At 45.1% G+C, this 13,536-nt stretch overlaps 1 protein-coding gene across 1 annotated transcript; it reads right to left on the reverse strand.

Moving 5' to 3' along the window:
• Positions 1–1,953: 1,953 nt before the first annotated feature.
• Positions 1,954–12,632, reverse strand: SLC16A5 (solute carrier family 16 member 5). Its single transcript, XM_063409613.1, has 6 exons — positions 12,479–12,632; positions 11,950–12,364; positions 10,821–11,067; positions 7,490–7,633; positions 5,658–6,524; positions 1,954–4,086 (listed from the first exon to the last, which is right to left on the reverse strand). The coding sequence occupies exons 3-6, from the start codon at positions 11,038–11,040 to the stop codon at positions 3,845–3,847; spliced, it is 1,473 nt and encodes a 490-aa protein (XP_063265683.1). The 5' UTR covers positions 11,041–11,067; positions 11,950–12,364; positions 12,479–12,632; the 3' UTR covers positions 1,954–3,844.
• Positions 12,633–13,536: the final 904 nt, after the last annotated feature.

Consider the following 13,536-nt stretch of genomic DNA (forward strand, 5'->3'; position numbering starts at 1 on the left):
AGCATATTTGAGTTTATTTGAAAATGATCAGCAAAGGTGCTACAAACTATGTCTATATTAGAATGTTTTGGTAACGTAGTAAGAAATCTAATGTGTGCCTTTGTATGTGATAAGTATTGATATATTTTAAAGCCTCATCTGCAATTAAATGGAGGGTGAATGAGTAATGTGGGAAAGCAGCAGCAGAGAAAGCAAACACAGGGAGCTAGTCCATACAAACAGAGCTCTACTGGGATTGACTGATAAGGTGGGGAAACTGTGTTTAAAAAGGAAAAATGCAATTACTTCTGTTTGTAAGAACTGCATTTACCCCCCAATATTGGCTGTATAGTTTAATGGTGTGAATACTCAAAGCACTTGCTGTTTGCCAGAGCAGGAGCTGTTCTAGCTGGGGTAGTCGCAGCTCCAGGGACTATTCTGGTGACTTCCACAGTACACCAAACTCAGAATTCAGGAAATTTTAATTTCTAGTAGTTTTTTATTTTCTTATAGCTACTAGCCATGTCTGCGAACAGCAAGCCAAGCTCTTAAATTAAGTGATTTTGCACTTCAGAGGTGCCTTAAAGTGTGTAACCTTTCTATAACCTTTATTGCTATTAAATATAAATAAATAATATTAATATTAAACTTTCCCAAGTATTACCCTGGCAGAGAATCTTAGGCTTTTAAGGATCGTGATCTTGCAGTATTTCAGTGTGAACTTCCCAGTGAATGTTTCATTTCAGCGAGGAAAGGTACTTCTTGCCAAAATGCTTGTCTTGCAATGGTCAGAATATCTTCAATGATAAAGGGAGCAGGGGAGGGGCAATGGGGAACATGGGGAGCAAGGAACATTTAATTCTGGTCAATTTTTGTGGCTAGAGATTTGTAACCTGGCTGAGTTATTAGTGTTTGTCCCAAATTAAAGCCAGATTATTTTACTGTCTGCTGGTGTTAAAGAAACTGCTTCAGTGGAGCCTTGTGTAAAGGGATGACCTTAAACTAACGATGGGAACTTTTATTGCTTTCTTGTCCTTTTGGTCCCCAAGATTCCTAAGGACTGAGTGTTGCTGCACCTGTAGGATCCCTCTGAGGGGGAATATTTGTTATTCTGTAGCATGCTCAGGTCTCTCCAGTTATCCCTTGCCAAACTCCTGCTCAAGGCAGCTTGGAGTTCAGGTTGGAAACACACATGGGAGAGGAGACCCGTGGAAAGCAGAGGAGAGGGTTTCTTTTCTCTCTTATGGGAACTCAGATGTCTTATTCACCTGTGGAAATACAGCATAAAACATTACTTCTTTTCTGCTGAGGATTTGCTTTCAACCTGTGGGTTGTGGATTACTTTTAAAGGATCTGTGAAAAGTAACCAGGGGAGAGAACTCTGTTTTCGGGCTTGAGATCTATTAGTGAGGTTTCAGTCAGCAAGTTGAGAAATGTTATAATAACAGGTTTGTGAATTGGTTGTTTTTCTTCCCAGAAACCTCTCTGTTCCTGCGAATAAGTCCCAGTGACCCCAGGGATGAGTCTGGGAGTATCAAAAAGCACTTCTGAAAAGCACTCTCCTTGCCTTCTATCCTAAATTATCTTGCACTGCTGTGCACAATCAAGAAATGATCAAAACAGGTGTCTTTGCCTTGGTGTGGGAGGAGCTGATCTCTGTGTCAGCTTCAATTGGTGAAGAATTTTTGGTTTTGCCCTGTATGTTTCCTTCTTTATGAAGCAGCCAGGGCAAAAGCATTACCAGTAGATCAATTGGCTCCATGCAGGGGCTGCCTTCCATTGCTCCTTCACCTAACCTTTGTTTCCTGTGAGAAATTTTGGTGGATTGTAGCTTACACCATATCTTGCCTATTTTGCCCAGGATATTTGTAGCAGTGGCCAAATACCCTCATATTTCCATAAGAAAACAGAAAGGGAATCTAGAAAGATGAACAGAATGTAAAATTTAAGAATTCCACACAGAGAAAGTGGTAATCTGTTCAGCTGCTTAGCTGTTTATTTGCAATAGTAGAAGAGATTTAGGACTTAATTCTTTTTTATTGCTTTTTTGTGAGAGAGAAAACTCCCTCATTTTCCTAGGAATGTACATCAGTCTGTCTTGGTAAGCCGAGAAGCACCAGTCCCTGTTTACTTCATAGTTATGGACCATGTAAGCATTACATAAGTTAATAAACACATGTGAGTGATTAGATATGTATATCTCCCACTAAACATCTTATTTAAATATAGGTTTGATCAGAAAATCCTCCTGGGCCCGTAATCCCAGGGCAGTATTGGAGAAGATACTGAGCTGTGGGAGCTGGAACCCTTCTAAAGGGTTGATGCCCCTTCTGGATGAAAGCCACGTGTGAAGCCATCATGGTCTCTGAAGACCTTGGAGTCAGTTTTCCAGTGGTTTCATCCAGAGTGGGTTTTTTTAATTGGTTTGTTTGTTTTGTATGGAGAGCTCTAATGAAAACTGTGGGTTTGTCACTAGGAATCTGATAGGACATTTCTCCAGATATGCACTGCAGCTGAGTTTGATACAACAGTTCTTAGACAGGCACTGCAGTTCCATTGAAAGCTGTTACTTCTTCCATTTCTCTCCCATTTTGTGCTTCTATCCTTTTGCTTGTTCTGATGTGTTGGGTTACCTTTATCCGCACGTTTCATGAGCTGTTTTCCGCGTCTGTCGGATCAGGGACGATTCAGAGTATGAACAGTTTGCATCTGGAGCTGATGCTGAGGCTGCTGCAGCTATCGCCTGAGCAGTGACAATCAAATCCTGGGAATGTGGCAGAGAAAGTCACTTACAGTCAAGGCTGTACGGATAGAAAGTCTGCAACGCTGGCTTTTCTCAGTGTGCTTTCCCCACAGATTTCTTTGTCAGTTCTGCTTGTGCTTATAAGAAATATAAGTTATGTTTGTACAGAGTTCTCTATAATGAGAATGCTGATGTAATTAAGTTTAGAAGTCAAAGGCTAAAGAGCTGAACTGATCTCCACAGAGAGGAACTACAGTTGCTTTGAGTTTTGCCCTATAAAAGGATGCATATCCCTATTCTTAGGTTGATATCACCCTCCCTGCTTTAATGGATTCCAGTTAATCCTGAAGTGTGTTTACATGAGCTATGAACCCTCTTTTATGATATATAAACAGCACTTGAGATATCAGTAGTTACAGAAAGCAGGCAGTCCAAGGCTTGGTGGGTTGTTTTTTGGGGGGTTTTGAGGTTTTTTGCAGCTCTGGAGTTGAATTTTGAGGCTTTGAAGGTGTCCTTGGCATGAAGAACTCCTGTATATGCTTCAGAGGAGAAAAGAGTTGATCTTACTAGAGACTTGTCTGAGTTCTACAACACACGCAGCTGCTTTTGTATATTATTCAGAGATGTGGGAAATACTAACACACTTCCTGTGGAAGCTGTTTGTCTTGTCACACACAACATGGGATGCAAACAGAAAGCCTGTGCACCAAAATTGCGTATTCAGATGCGGCAACAACTACCCATTAATATGTGTTATCCAGCACTTCTGACTGGAACATGCTTGTGAAATTCCAGTGACTTCTTAAGGTGGTGACTTAACCCACTTGAACTGTCACAGCATTTGTCTCCTGGTGCTGAGTCCCATGGCTGTTATCCCATGGCTTGCTTTAGGAGAGCCCAGATCTCTCTGCTTCATTTCCTTGGTTGGTGCTGGGTTCTGGGCTGGGCCCATGGTCTGGATCACTGTCTTGGGATCTGACAAGCTCCTATGGAGTGGAAGTGCAAAAGGAAGATGACAGTTGTGGAAAGCAGACTGCTTTTTTCTCATCTGCCATGAGTGTTGGCTCATGTGTTGCTTTGTACAGACCACTTCATGGTGTTGCTCTTTTCCCCCCTTTATTTTCATATGCTCGTGACGTACTCAACTGCTGGAGGGGATTGACTTTCAGCCTTTGGTTCTGTTGACATTTCATTGTATTGGTATCTGGAGGAATTGTCCAAATGTGCTTTGGAAGCTTCTCTCAATTTGTTTTTTTTTTCCAGAGCACAGAAGCTGAGCCCCATAAATAATGCAGCCGATATCAGGAAGAAGCTGGAGTTGTAGAAGATGTAGTGGTAATCATTGGTTATGTCTACCAGAAGACCTGAAATAGAAGTCATAGCTTAGCCAAAGAGAAGAGGTACGCACATTTACATGAATGTTAAACCTGAATCATTCAGCAAACTGCCATGTACAAAAGACAAGCATTCTCTGATGAGTTAAGTTCTCTCCTTGTCTCTGGATTCTAGTGGTTGTTTAGTTTGTTATTTGTAGTCACAAGTCAGGTAATATTTCTGTAGAAAGTATATCTCAATACACAGAGCAATCAGGAAAGAAAGGAAAATGTAATTTTTCCCCAACCTGCTGCTTTGTTTGCTCAGCAGAGGACCCTTGTGCCACTGCTGCTCAGTGGCTTTTGGAATGAGTGACCTTATAACATCCTGGGACAGAAAATAGAACAACTAGATAGAGAAACAGCTCAGAAATTTACAAAGTAAGGTCTCTAAACTGAACATTTGTCTCTAATCCTGTGTAATGAGGGATAAGGAAATTCACAGCACAGCGAGATTATGACTAACATTGAATGACCTGAATATAAACCATTTAGGAGTGTTAGATATCAAGGGAGTAATTTAACACTAATATTAGAGATGGAAAAGTGATACTTAGGCCAAATACACGATGCCTTCCATAGGCTGCTTATCAATGTGGAAATACTGGAAAAATGTTTGTTTGTTTGTATTTTTCAGCCAAGACTGGTGACGTTTCTTTCCATAGTGTACTTTTATGTAGCAGATTTTAGGGCTGTAAACAGAAATGGAGCTGCTTTTACTGTGCTTTGTTTTGCCCATCTGCTGCTCCTGTCAGAGATGACCAAGAAAGAGCCTTTTTTGCTCTTTGAGAAAAGTGACTGACACGCTAATGCCAGGGAGTACTGTGAAATACACTGCATATTACCATCACATTATTGAACCAGACATAATTTTCCTGCTGAGTAGCCACAATTCATTGTCCAGAGAGGAGAACTAAAGCCTGAACTGAGGTTGACATGCTCAGGTTGACATTTGTTGTTTGTTAATCTTTTGAATTTACTGCAGGAGCAGATGTGTCTTGGACAGGTCACTTAGTGGCATTTGGAGTGAACTGTGAATAATTTATTGAACTGAGAGTTATAACTAGCTCCTTTCTTGTCTCCAGAGAAAAATTAATATGCTCCAGAACTTGGAAAGAAGATTGAACAGAAGCTTTTACTATGGGGCTTTTGAATAATGTAGGACTGGTAATAATTTTGAACACCAATAATTTGTTTTATGGGATGTTTACCATTCCTTGAGACTTCATGGATAAAACAATGCAAACTGGCAAAATGGTGAAAAAGTTTGTGGTAATTCCTGTGAGCTACTGGAAAAAAGCTGTCATTGCTCTCATACGTATCAGATCACTCTGTAATTTTTTCAGTTTGCTCATGATACAGCTGTAGAAATTTCTTTCTAGCTGTATGAAGAGGTTGATGATTCCTTTCCAACCCTACCTTTTATATTGCTCCCTTTGCCTAACTCACCTACACCATGGGTCTGGAAGCTCCCTAATTCCTCTTCTTGATGCTCCCAAACACTTGTCACCAGTTGCCAAACTACCACCTTTCCCCCAGCCAGCTTTCCTAGCCTCTCTCACCTGTGAGGGGGGGCCCAATGAGGAGGGTGATGCTCTCTAGGATGCTGAAGAGCCCCAGAGCACTGGAGAACCTGTCCATATCCACCACATCCATCAGCACCTGGAAGACGAGCGCCCCAACGCCGCTCATGGCTATGCTGAGGATGACACAGTAGACAATGAGCACGCTGAACTCAGCTGAAATGACACAGATGAAATTGCTGAGCCCACAGAGGAGCACGGCCAGGCTGAACAGGTAGATGCGCCTCCCTGTGAAGACTCTGTGTCCCGAGAGCAGCCCTGTGAGAGGGCGGATGAAGATGTTGATGAAGCCGATGATGGAGATGAGGAGAGCTGCCTTGCGTTCCTCCACCCCATTTTGGATGGCATAAGGCACAAGGTAGACGTGTGGTAAGGCAAACCCCATCATCATCCAGGTCACTCCAATAGTGTAAATTTGGTAACCTTTGTTTTGACAGAAGATGTCAAAAGCCAGGTATTTCTGCAGCATCTGGAAGCATTTTGTCCTTCTGGTGTGCTGCTGGAGCATGGGGTGGTAAGGAGATGCTCCATTGGACAGCTGTGCCTCTTCTGCTCTACTCCCTGGCTCCTCTTCGGGCTTGGCAGACTGTGGAAGTGACCCTGATGGCAGCTGAATGGGTCTCATGATGGCTCCACAAACACAGCAGTTCAGTAGTATTCCTCCAAAGATGAGGAAGGTGTTTCTCCAACCCATCTCATCCAGCAAGTACTGAGACAGCAGCGGCCACAGTGTGAAACCCAGGGAGACACCAGTGGAAGCCACGGCATTGGCCAGTGTTCGCCACCGTACAAAGTAGTAGCCCAGCACAGTCACTCCTGCTTGGAAGCTGAAACATGATCCCAGACCTAGAAGTGAGAATAAATTATCCTTCTTTGTTGTCTTAAAGGGTGAGAAGGGCCCAAATTCAGGGTGTACTCACAGATGACTTAATCTGCAATGGAAGTATTTTCTGACCTGCCAGCCCCCAGGGATTGATTAATACTCAGAAACCCCACACCAGGGTTGAAGAAGGATGTTGTGTATAAATTAAACTATTTGTGTTCCTGGGTATAGTAAATATACTGCTCTAAACTGACATTTTTCTGGGACACACTACAATTCCTAAAGTTGTTATGGAATTGTTCATTAAAAACTTGTGTTTTATAGCACATGCAACAAGCAGTGCTGCTTTCCTGATGTTTTAATCAGGGCTCAGGGAGTTGCTTGTTTTTCTCACTATGCAGTGGCCACTGCTTAACTTGCAAGATCCAGCAGGATTGGTTCCAGAGTAAGGAATTAATTTCTCTGTTTTATTAAAAACCAAGAGTTGAATGTCAGTTACATTGGAGAAATATTTGGAAAGGAAAAGTTCCCATCTGTTACTTCTGTTCAAAACCAATAGGGTCTTTTGTTAGAAAAAGATGTCTCCGTTCTCCCCCAGTTTGGGAGTGGTAAAATACAAGCCCAAGGAACCTGGGAAGGATATTATCCCAACACATTATGTTCCAAGACTGGAAAAACAACAAAACCCCCTCCCTTCTTGAAAGACAAAAGGCTGAGAAGTTACTAAAAAGAACAGACATCCTTTTTCTCTGTTTTATCCTCTGGAGAGCTGTAACTTTTTCCAGAGAGAAGCACTTCCCAGCGAGGTTGAGTGGGTGAGGTGTGTGCTAAAGCGGTGTGAAGGCCAAGTCTAGTGGCTGTAGGATTTCTGCTGTGCTGGGAGGTTCCTATTTCACAGATGAGTAGGAAAATGTGACCACTCAGTCAGGGCTCTCCCAATTCCCATCTCCAGCACAGCAGCTGAGTTTCCCTGCTCTCTAGTACATACCAGTGATGAGGCCAGCCGTGAGGTACAGCTGGCTGATGGACTTGCAGAAGGAGCTGGACACCATTCCCAGCCCGCTGAGCAGCCCACCCAGCATCACCACAAACCTGCAGCCAAACTGCTTCACCAGGATGCTGCAGAGGGGCCCTGCAAGCAGAGAAGGAAAAGGGAAGCCGTTAGGGAGGAAGGAAGGAGTTTGTACCTGCTGGATTGCAATTATCAAATGATGTAGTTTAGAGACCCTGAGGGTTGTCCCGGCAGCTTAATGTAGTGGGGAGACAGGAAGAGAAAATACATTCCGTGATCCTCCCAAGAGCTTGGCCAGCTTGTTGGCTGAGGGGAAGTCTGTGATCTGCTGGGATTTTGACCATCCAGTAGGGTATGATGGATTTTCATTAAAACCCTTGGAAATGGACTTCTGGTGAATTCCATGAGGTTGTGATAAATTAGTTGTTTGTTAATGACATTTAACATCCTTCATTTTGGGGCAAGGAAAGATTAGTTCATGCCTGTAGCCCACCAGTGGGAAGGTGCTTCTCTCTGCATGCTCTGGCAGAAGAGGATCAGAAGGTAAGAGGGTTTTTTTCTGTTCCCTCGAGGATCCCCAAGGTTTTCCACATTTTATTGACTTTTTTCCCAATTCTGAACATATAAGGTTATGGAAGCAGATGCAAAAATTACTGTAAGCTGCAGAATTAGGAGTCAGTCAGTGTGGGGAATATAACCTGTGGCATATTTGTGACATAAATCAATGTCTGGTTTGAAATAAAATCCACACAGTCAAGTGAACAGTGGAACATTATTAAAATTAGGAGTGCAGCTGTCTGTATTTTGATCTGCTTGGGAGATTTTCGCCTCAGACTTCACTGGCCTTTGAAAAAGTGTCCAGCAAATGTGACTGGATTATTTTTCCTCCTGCTGAAGACATTAAGGATGGTACTGCTGTTTAACTAGCCCAAGAAGGCATAAACTGAACACTACAAAATAATGAGATTGGCTCTAAAAACCATAAGGGTTTTTCATGATTACTGATTACTCATGATCCTGGTTACTTGTTGTCTGGGTTTCAAATGTTATTTCTCACTTGCCTGGGGGGTTTGTGCTTTCTTTTGCAAGAATAATATCAACAGAAGTGCTGCATTTGCATGAGTTAGTGCAGAGTGTTCCGTGTGCATGGATATCTAGGAGAAGGAACCTGTAAGAGCCTGAAATCCCCTTTTGGAGACCAATGTAGGGCCCTGAGGTCTCTCAAATTATCTTATAACAACATAATCATTAATGGCTTTTACCTAGGAACGTAGCACCAATAATGGGATATATTTGGCTGAGTTATGAGCTATTGTTTGCCCAGTGCCCTTTCCCTTTTCTTTCCATAGCTCTCATGCATGGAACCTTCTCCCAGTACTGGCTGCTCTGCCCATATTCCTTCCTCTTCCAATTTTTGCAACAAATAATTTTTCCCCTTCAATTCCTGTGAATTAAAAAGATTAAAGATGAAGAAAAGAGAGTGGCACCTCTAAGAGAACTGGTGACAGCAGCATGCAATTTTGGGAAAGAATTAAGTGCTGAAATGATGGATGTAACAGGAGAACCTGAATCAAGTAAAGCCTGGCCCCCTACAAAGGAGGTCAGAAGTTGCAGCAAAAGCCGTTGCTTGGCCTGAGAGGGAGGCTTTGATCTCTGCTTATTTTGTTGTTTTTTTCCTTCTGGTTTATGTTACTGCTGCCTCGTGCTACTGGGGGACATGAACAAGCCCTCCTATGCTGTAACACCCTGCAATAGGAGACATGACTGGTAAACAAATTCTCTGGCAGTGCCTTGACAAATTCTATTGTGAATATCAACACAAGGCTATTCTTTCCTTATCTAATTTATAACTTTTGGATCTATGTATTGGCTGTCTTAGTATTACCTTTTACTGTGGTTCTAGCCTCCCACACAACAATTACTTCATTAAAGATGACAGGATGATTGACATTCTTGTGGATATTGCCAGAGTTGTCCTTCCTGGACATGCTGGGACCAAGCTGCTTCTGAGACCATTTCCCAGAGCCAGCAGGTCCCAGTTGGATCCTTCCCACTAATCACAGAAGGATCACAGGGACTGCAAAGCAGGATGGGGAATGCCCAACAGCTTCCAAATTCCAAGCCCTGCAGAAACTGCTCTATTTCTGCTGACTCTCAGCGGTGATTCCTCCTTTGCTCACTTCCCTTGATAGATTTTTTCATCTGCACCTTGATATTCTAGACCCAACTGTTTCTGCTAAGGTGCAAACTCTCAATTCCATGCAGGTGGCTGCCAGCCATATCCTGCACGGAACAGACTGAACCTGCCATAGCCTTCACATTGTGACTCAGGGTTCTGGGGTTGGGTTTTTTTTTCCTTTATAATGTAGTATCAACTTTCACCAGCATTGGAAGGGAGCAGGAATGAACTCTGGGAGAAGTCAGATACATGGGCTACACTGAGAACTTTCCTTCTGTTGGCTGGTAGGGGTTGGGTTGTCTGTTTATCAAATAAGCACAGGGTTTGTATGGGTCACAAAGCACAGGCCACTCATTGGGAAGTCCTTGAGCTGCTGAGGATTTGGTTTTCTCTCTGCAGAAGGAGAAAGGAATCCCCACATCTGTGTGTGGAATCTGAGACCACTGCCCTGTGCTGCTCCCATATTTTATTTCAAGGGGAAAAACAGGGATTCACTCCACTATCCACAGAGCACAGTGCTCCTTCCAGCCCTGCAGCCGGAGGGTGCTGCCTGACCCACATTCTGCACTGATCCGGCCCTGCTCACGTCCACCCTGGTGCCTGTGTAGGTGTGCCCTCCGTGCCACCGCCCAGGGAGCTGCTCTTAAGGCTTTGCCTCAGCTGGCAGCTCTGAGGAGCTCAGCTTTTGGCATCTCTTCAGCCACAAAGAATGGAGCTGTCATGTGGCACTTGGAAGGAGATGTGCTCTCATGGACAAGGTGAACCAAGAAATCACCAGAGCTCCAGCACTGTGTTCTGGCTTATTCAAAGAGCTTCTGTGAGAAATAACTATGTTCTTGCTGATCTGGAAAAACTAGGCTGAGAAAGGGATTTTTCTTCTTTGACCAAGGGTCTTGGCTAACTCTGAAAGTGACAAAAGGGAGCATGGAATCTGTGGACATTTAGCTTTGGACTGTGGTATCCAAGTGGTTTGGAGATGCTGTGTACTGCCAAACAGCCACTCTACTTGGACCTCCCAGTCCCTTCCACCACCCACCTTAACGAAATGCTGAACGTTTCCTCATTACATCCCCCCAGCAGCAGCACAAGGGCAGGAGGTGGAGGAGGCCATTCCCTGCCATCACTCACCCCCTCCGTGCAGCACGGCCACCATGATGGATGGGAACCACGACGTCTGGCTGTTGCTGGCCTGGAACTCGTGCTGGAGGTCCGTGAAGAAGACACCGATGCAGCAGGGAAAGCCCAGCGTCAGCCCCTGCAGCACCACTGCAGCCAGCAGGACCATCCATGCCCATCCCTGGTCTTGGGGCTTGGCAGTGCCGCGTTCTGCTGCTTCTCCTTGGGACATGATAGCTCCGTTCTCCTCTAGGCCAGCCTGGGGAAGGGAGTGCAGCTACCATGCAACCCTCAGCCCAGCGAACAGGCCTTCAGGGAAGAGCTGGTGGTGTTCCAGGGGCTCAGAGCACCGGTGTGTCCCACACCTTTCCCAGCTTCTTGACTTCTTGCTCTGCATTTCTTCCAGCACCTCCCTTCCTTCTCGCTACAGGATCCTGGCACCAGATTGTTTAAGAAACCACTGCCTTCTCCTTTTATATTTCACAAGACTGTGACCACAGCCAGATAGAGGACAGGACCACACCTCCTCTGAGATATGCATTGGCTTTACCTAGTTCCGCCCTTATTTTCCTTTTCACCTGCTTTCATCATATGAAGTCCCCTTCCTGGCAATTGCTAAGGTCACTCAGTCCCCGTGCAGAGGAAGAAAAACTGCAAATGCCAGGTAAAATAGAAACCTATAAAGGTTGCTTGTCACACCAGAGCTCAGTGTGAACCTTTCAGGAAAACTACACCTACCTACAAAGTGCTGGTGGTGAAAAAACATTTTAAAAGCCATTAATTAATTCGAATCCAGTGATGGCAGATAGGCTTTTGCTTTACCTCTCTAGATCTAGAACTGCTTCTGAGAGATCCCAGTCTGGATTTCTCTGAAACTGACAGCACAAAACATACAGCAATAGCATTCCCCATCCTCTCCACATGAATAAACATGCATAAAATAATAATCTCTGGCAGCTGGATGAGCTCAGAAAAAGTGCCCATAAGGTCACTGCACAGCGCAATATTTACTTAGCACTCAAATAGTGTTTTTCCCTAAAACAACAGTTGCATTTAGGTTTTGTGTGCAGCTTTGGAGACGAATAATAGTTTGATTTTGCTCATTATTTCAAATACGCCATGGTGGCAGAAAGTTTCGTACCTCAGGCTGAGACCAGAATTGGTCAAACGAAGGGCGGCGGCGCCGCGTGGCTGCGACTCATCCCGTGTGCGCAGCCCGGTCAGCTCACGGCCCGCGGTCAGACCCTTCTGCTTCAGTAGCAACTACAGGCTTTGATGAAGTCTTTTGCAATATTAACCTAGGCATCATTTCTGTAAACAGGGCTCTTATGCTGGCTGGCTCACAGCCAGGAAACTAAAGAAAAAAAAAAGGCTGGGAGCAGAGGGGGCCCGTGGGAAGGGGCTCTGAGATGCAAATCACGGTGGTGGTGCTCAGCACACTTTAATCCTTTGTCCACTTTAGCTGGGCGCAGATAATGCAACTAATTCAAGTGCTTGTCTCTGTGGTGTGAATTAGCTGGATGACAGCCTAAAACCTCTCCCCGGCAACAGCAAACCTGCAAAAAAAGGCAGAAGCTCAGTTCTTCTCTGTTCCCAGCTGCCCTGTCCAGCTTTTGAGTTTGTCCAGCGGATTCCTGGCTCCCCTCACATCTCCCTGGGCGCCTGCTTACGGGGGAGAACTCTCCAGTGGGGCTGCAGACCCCATGGCTTTCGTCCACCTTCTGCCCCTGCTTGCGGGACACCTTTTCCCCTGGGCAGCCCGACCCGCACAGTCGCTGTGACGACCCTTGGGATGTGCTGCCAGGCGCCACAAGACCGCCTCGCTGCCTGCTCGCTGCCGCCTCGCTGCCTCCTGCCTGCACAAAGGTAAAGGAACAAGTTTTTTCCAGCTCTGGCTTAGCCGGCTGTGCCACACGGAGCAACAGCAGCGCCGAAAAGCCTCGGATTAACCCTTCCGAGGTATCCAGATAGGATGGACAGTGTGAAAGTGGAGGGCTGGTGTGTGTTTTGCTTCTATGGGCTTGATGCTCTCAGGCAACCTGCTGCTGGTGTTGAGCAATGGACGTGACAGGACTGGGGACACCTGCAAAACACGGGCGGATTTTCACATGCACGTGATCATCCCATGTTAGTAGAATTGGGAATAGGACTGGAGTTCACAGCAACAGCCACACCTGGGTGCCTACTGCAAACAGTGTGCTTTTGTTGGGAGCAGGTGAACAGTGCAAAGGTGCTTCTCTCTGCCAGCCTGTGGAGCACCTGAGGACATGTGAGTGCCTTGATGGGACACAGGGAACAACTGCCTGTTTCAGTCTTTCTCTCCAGCCACTCTCTGGCAGTCACTGTGTGCCTTGGTGAACTAATCCTCTCCTGTCCACGTCTGAATGTTGTTTTTTCTTCCAGTGATCCCCAAGACATCAGTATTCAAACCCTGGATTTTCCTAGCTGTTGTGGAGCAGCCCTGGTAGCTATTGTTTATGGCAGCAGACCAGGAGTGTTCACACAATGACTCTCCCTTCTTCTTCTGTGCCTCAGTTTCCCTCAGCTCCAATGTGGGACAAACAGCTGCTGGCATGAGGGCTCCTGGCTGCTCCCTGCAAGGACAAGGTGCCCTTTATGCCAAGAGACACAGGGGCCTGGGGCATTTATGTAGCTCACCTCTAAGGAGGAGGTTTATATTTCACAATTTCAGGTTTATGCTATCCAAATAATATTTATAGTCTTCAGT

Source organism: Prinia subflava, chromosome 12 (genome assembly GCF_021018805.1).
Source record: "Prinia subflava isolate CZ2003 ecotype Zambia chromosome 12, Cam_Psub_1.2, whole genome shotgun sequence".
NCBI classification, from domain to species: Eukaryota; Metazoa; Chordata; class Aves; order Passeriformes; family Cisticolidae; genus Prinia; species Prinia subflava.

What these genes read in the sequence shown, in the direction of transcription:
- SLC16A5 (XM_063409613.1), bottom strand. Translation starts at nt 11,040, where the DNA reads ATGTCCCAAGGAGAAGCAGCAGAACGCGGCACTGCCAAGCCCCAAGAC. An exon ending in GGCCGTGCTGCACGGAGGGG is followed by an intron (nt 7,634 to 10,820) that starts GTGAGTGATGGC and finishes CTCTGCTTGCAG; the next exon opens with GGCCCCTCTGCAGCATCCTG. An exon ending in CACGGCTGGCCTCATCACTG is followed by an intron (nt 6,525 to 7,489) that starts GTATGTACTAGA and finishes TCTCACTTCTAG; the next exon opens with GTCTGGGATCATGTTTCAGC.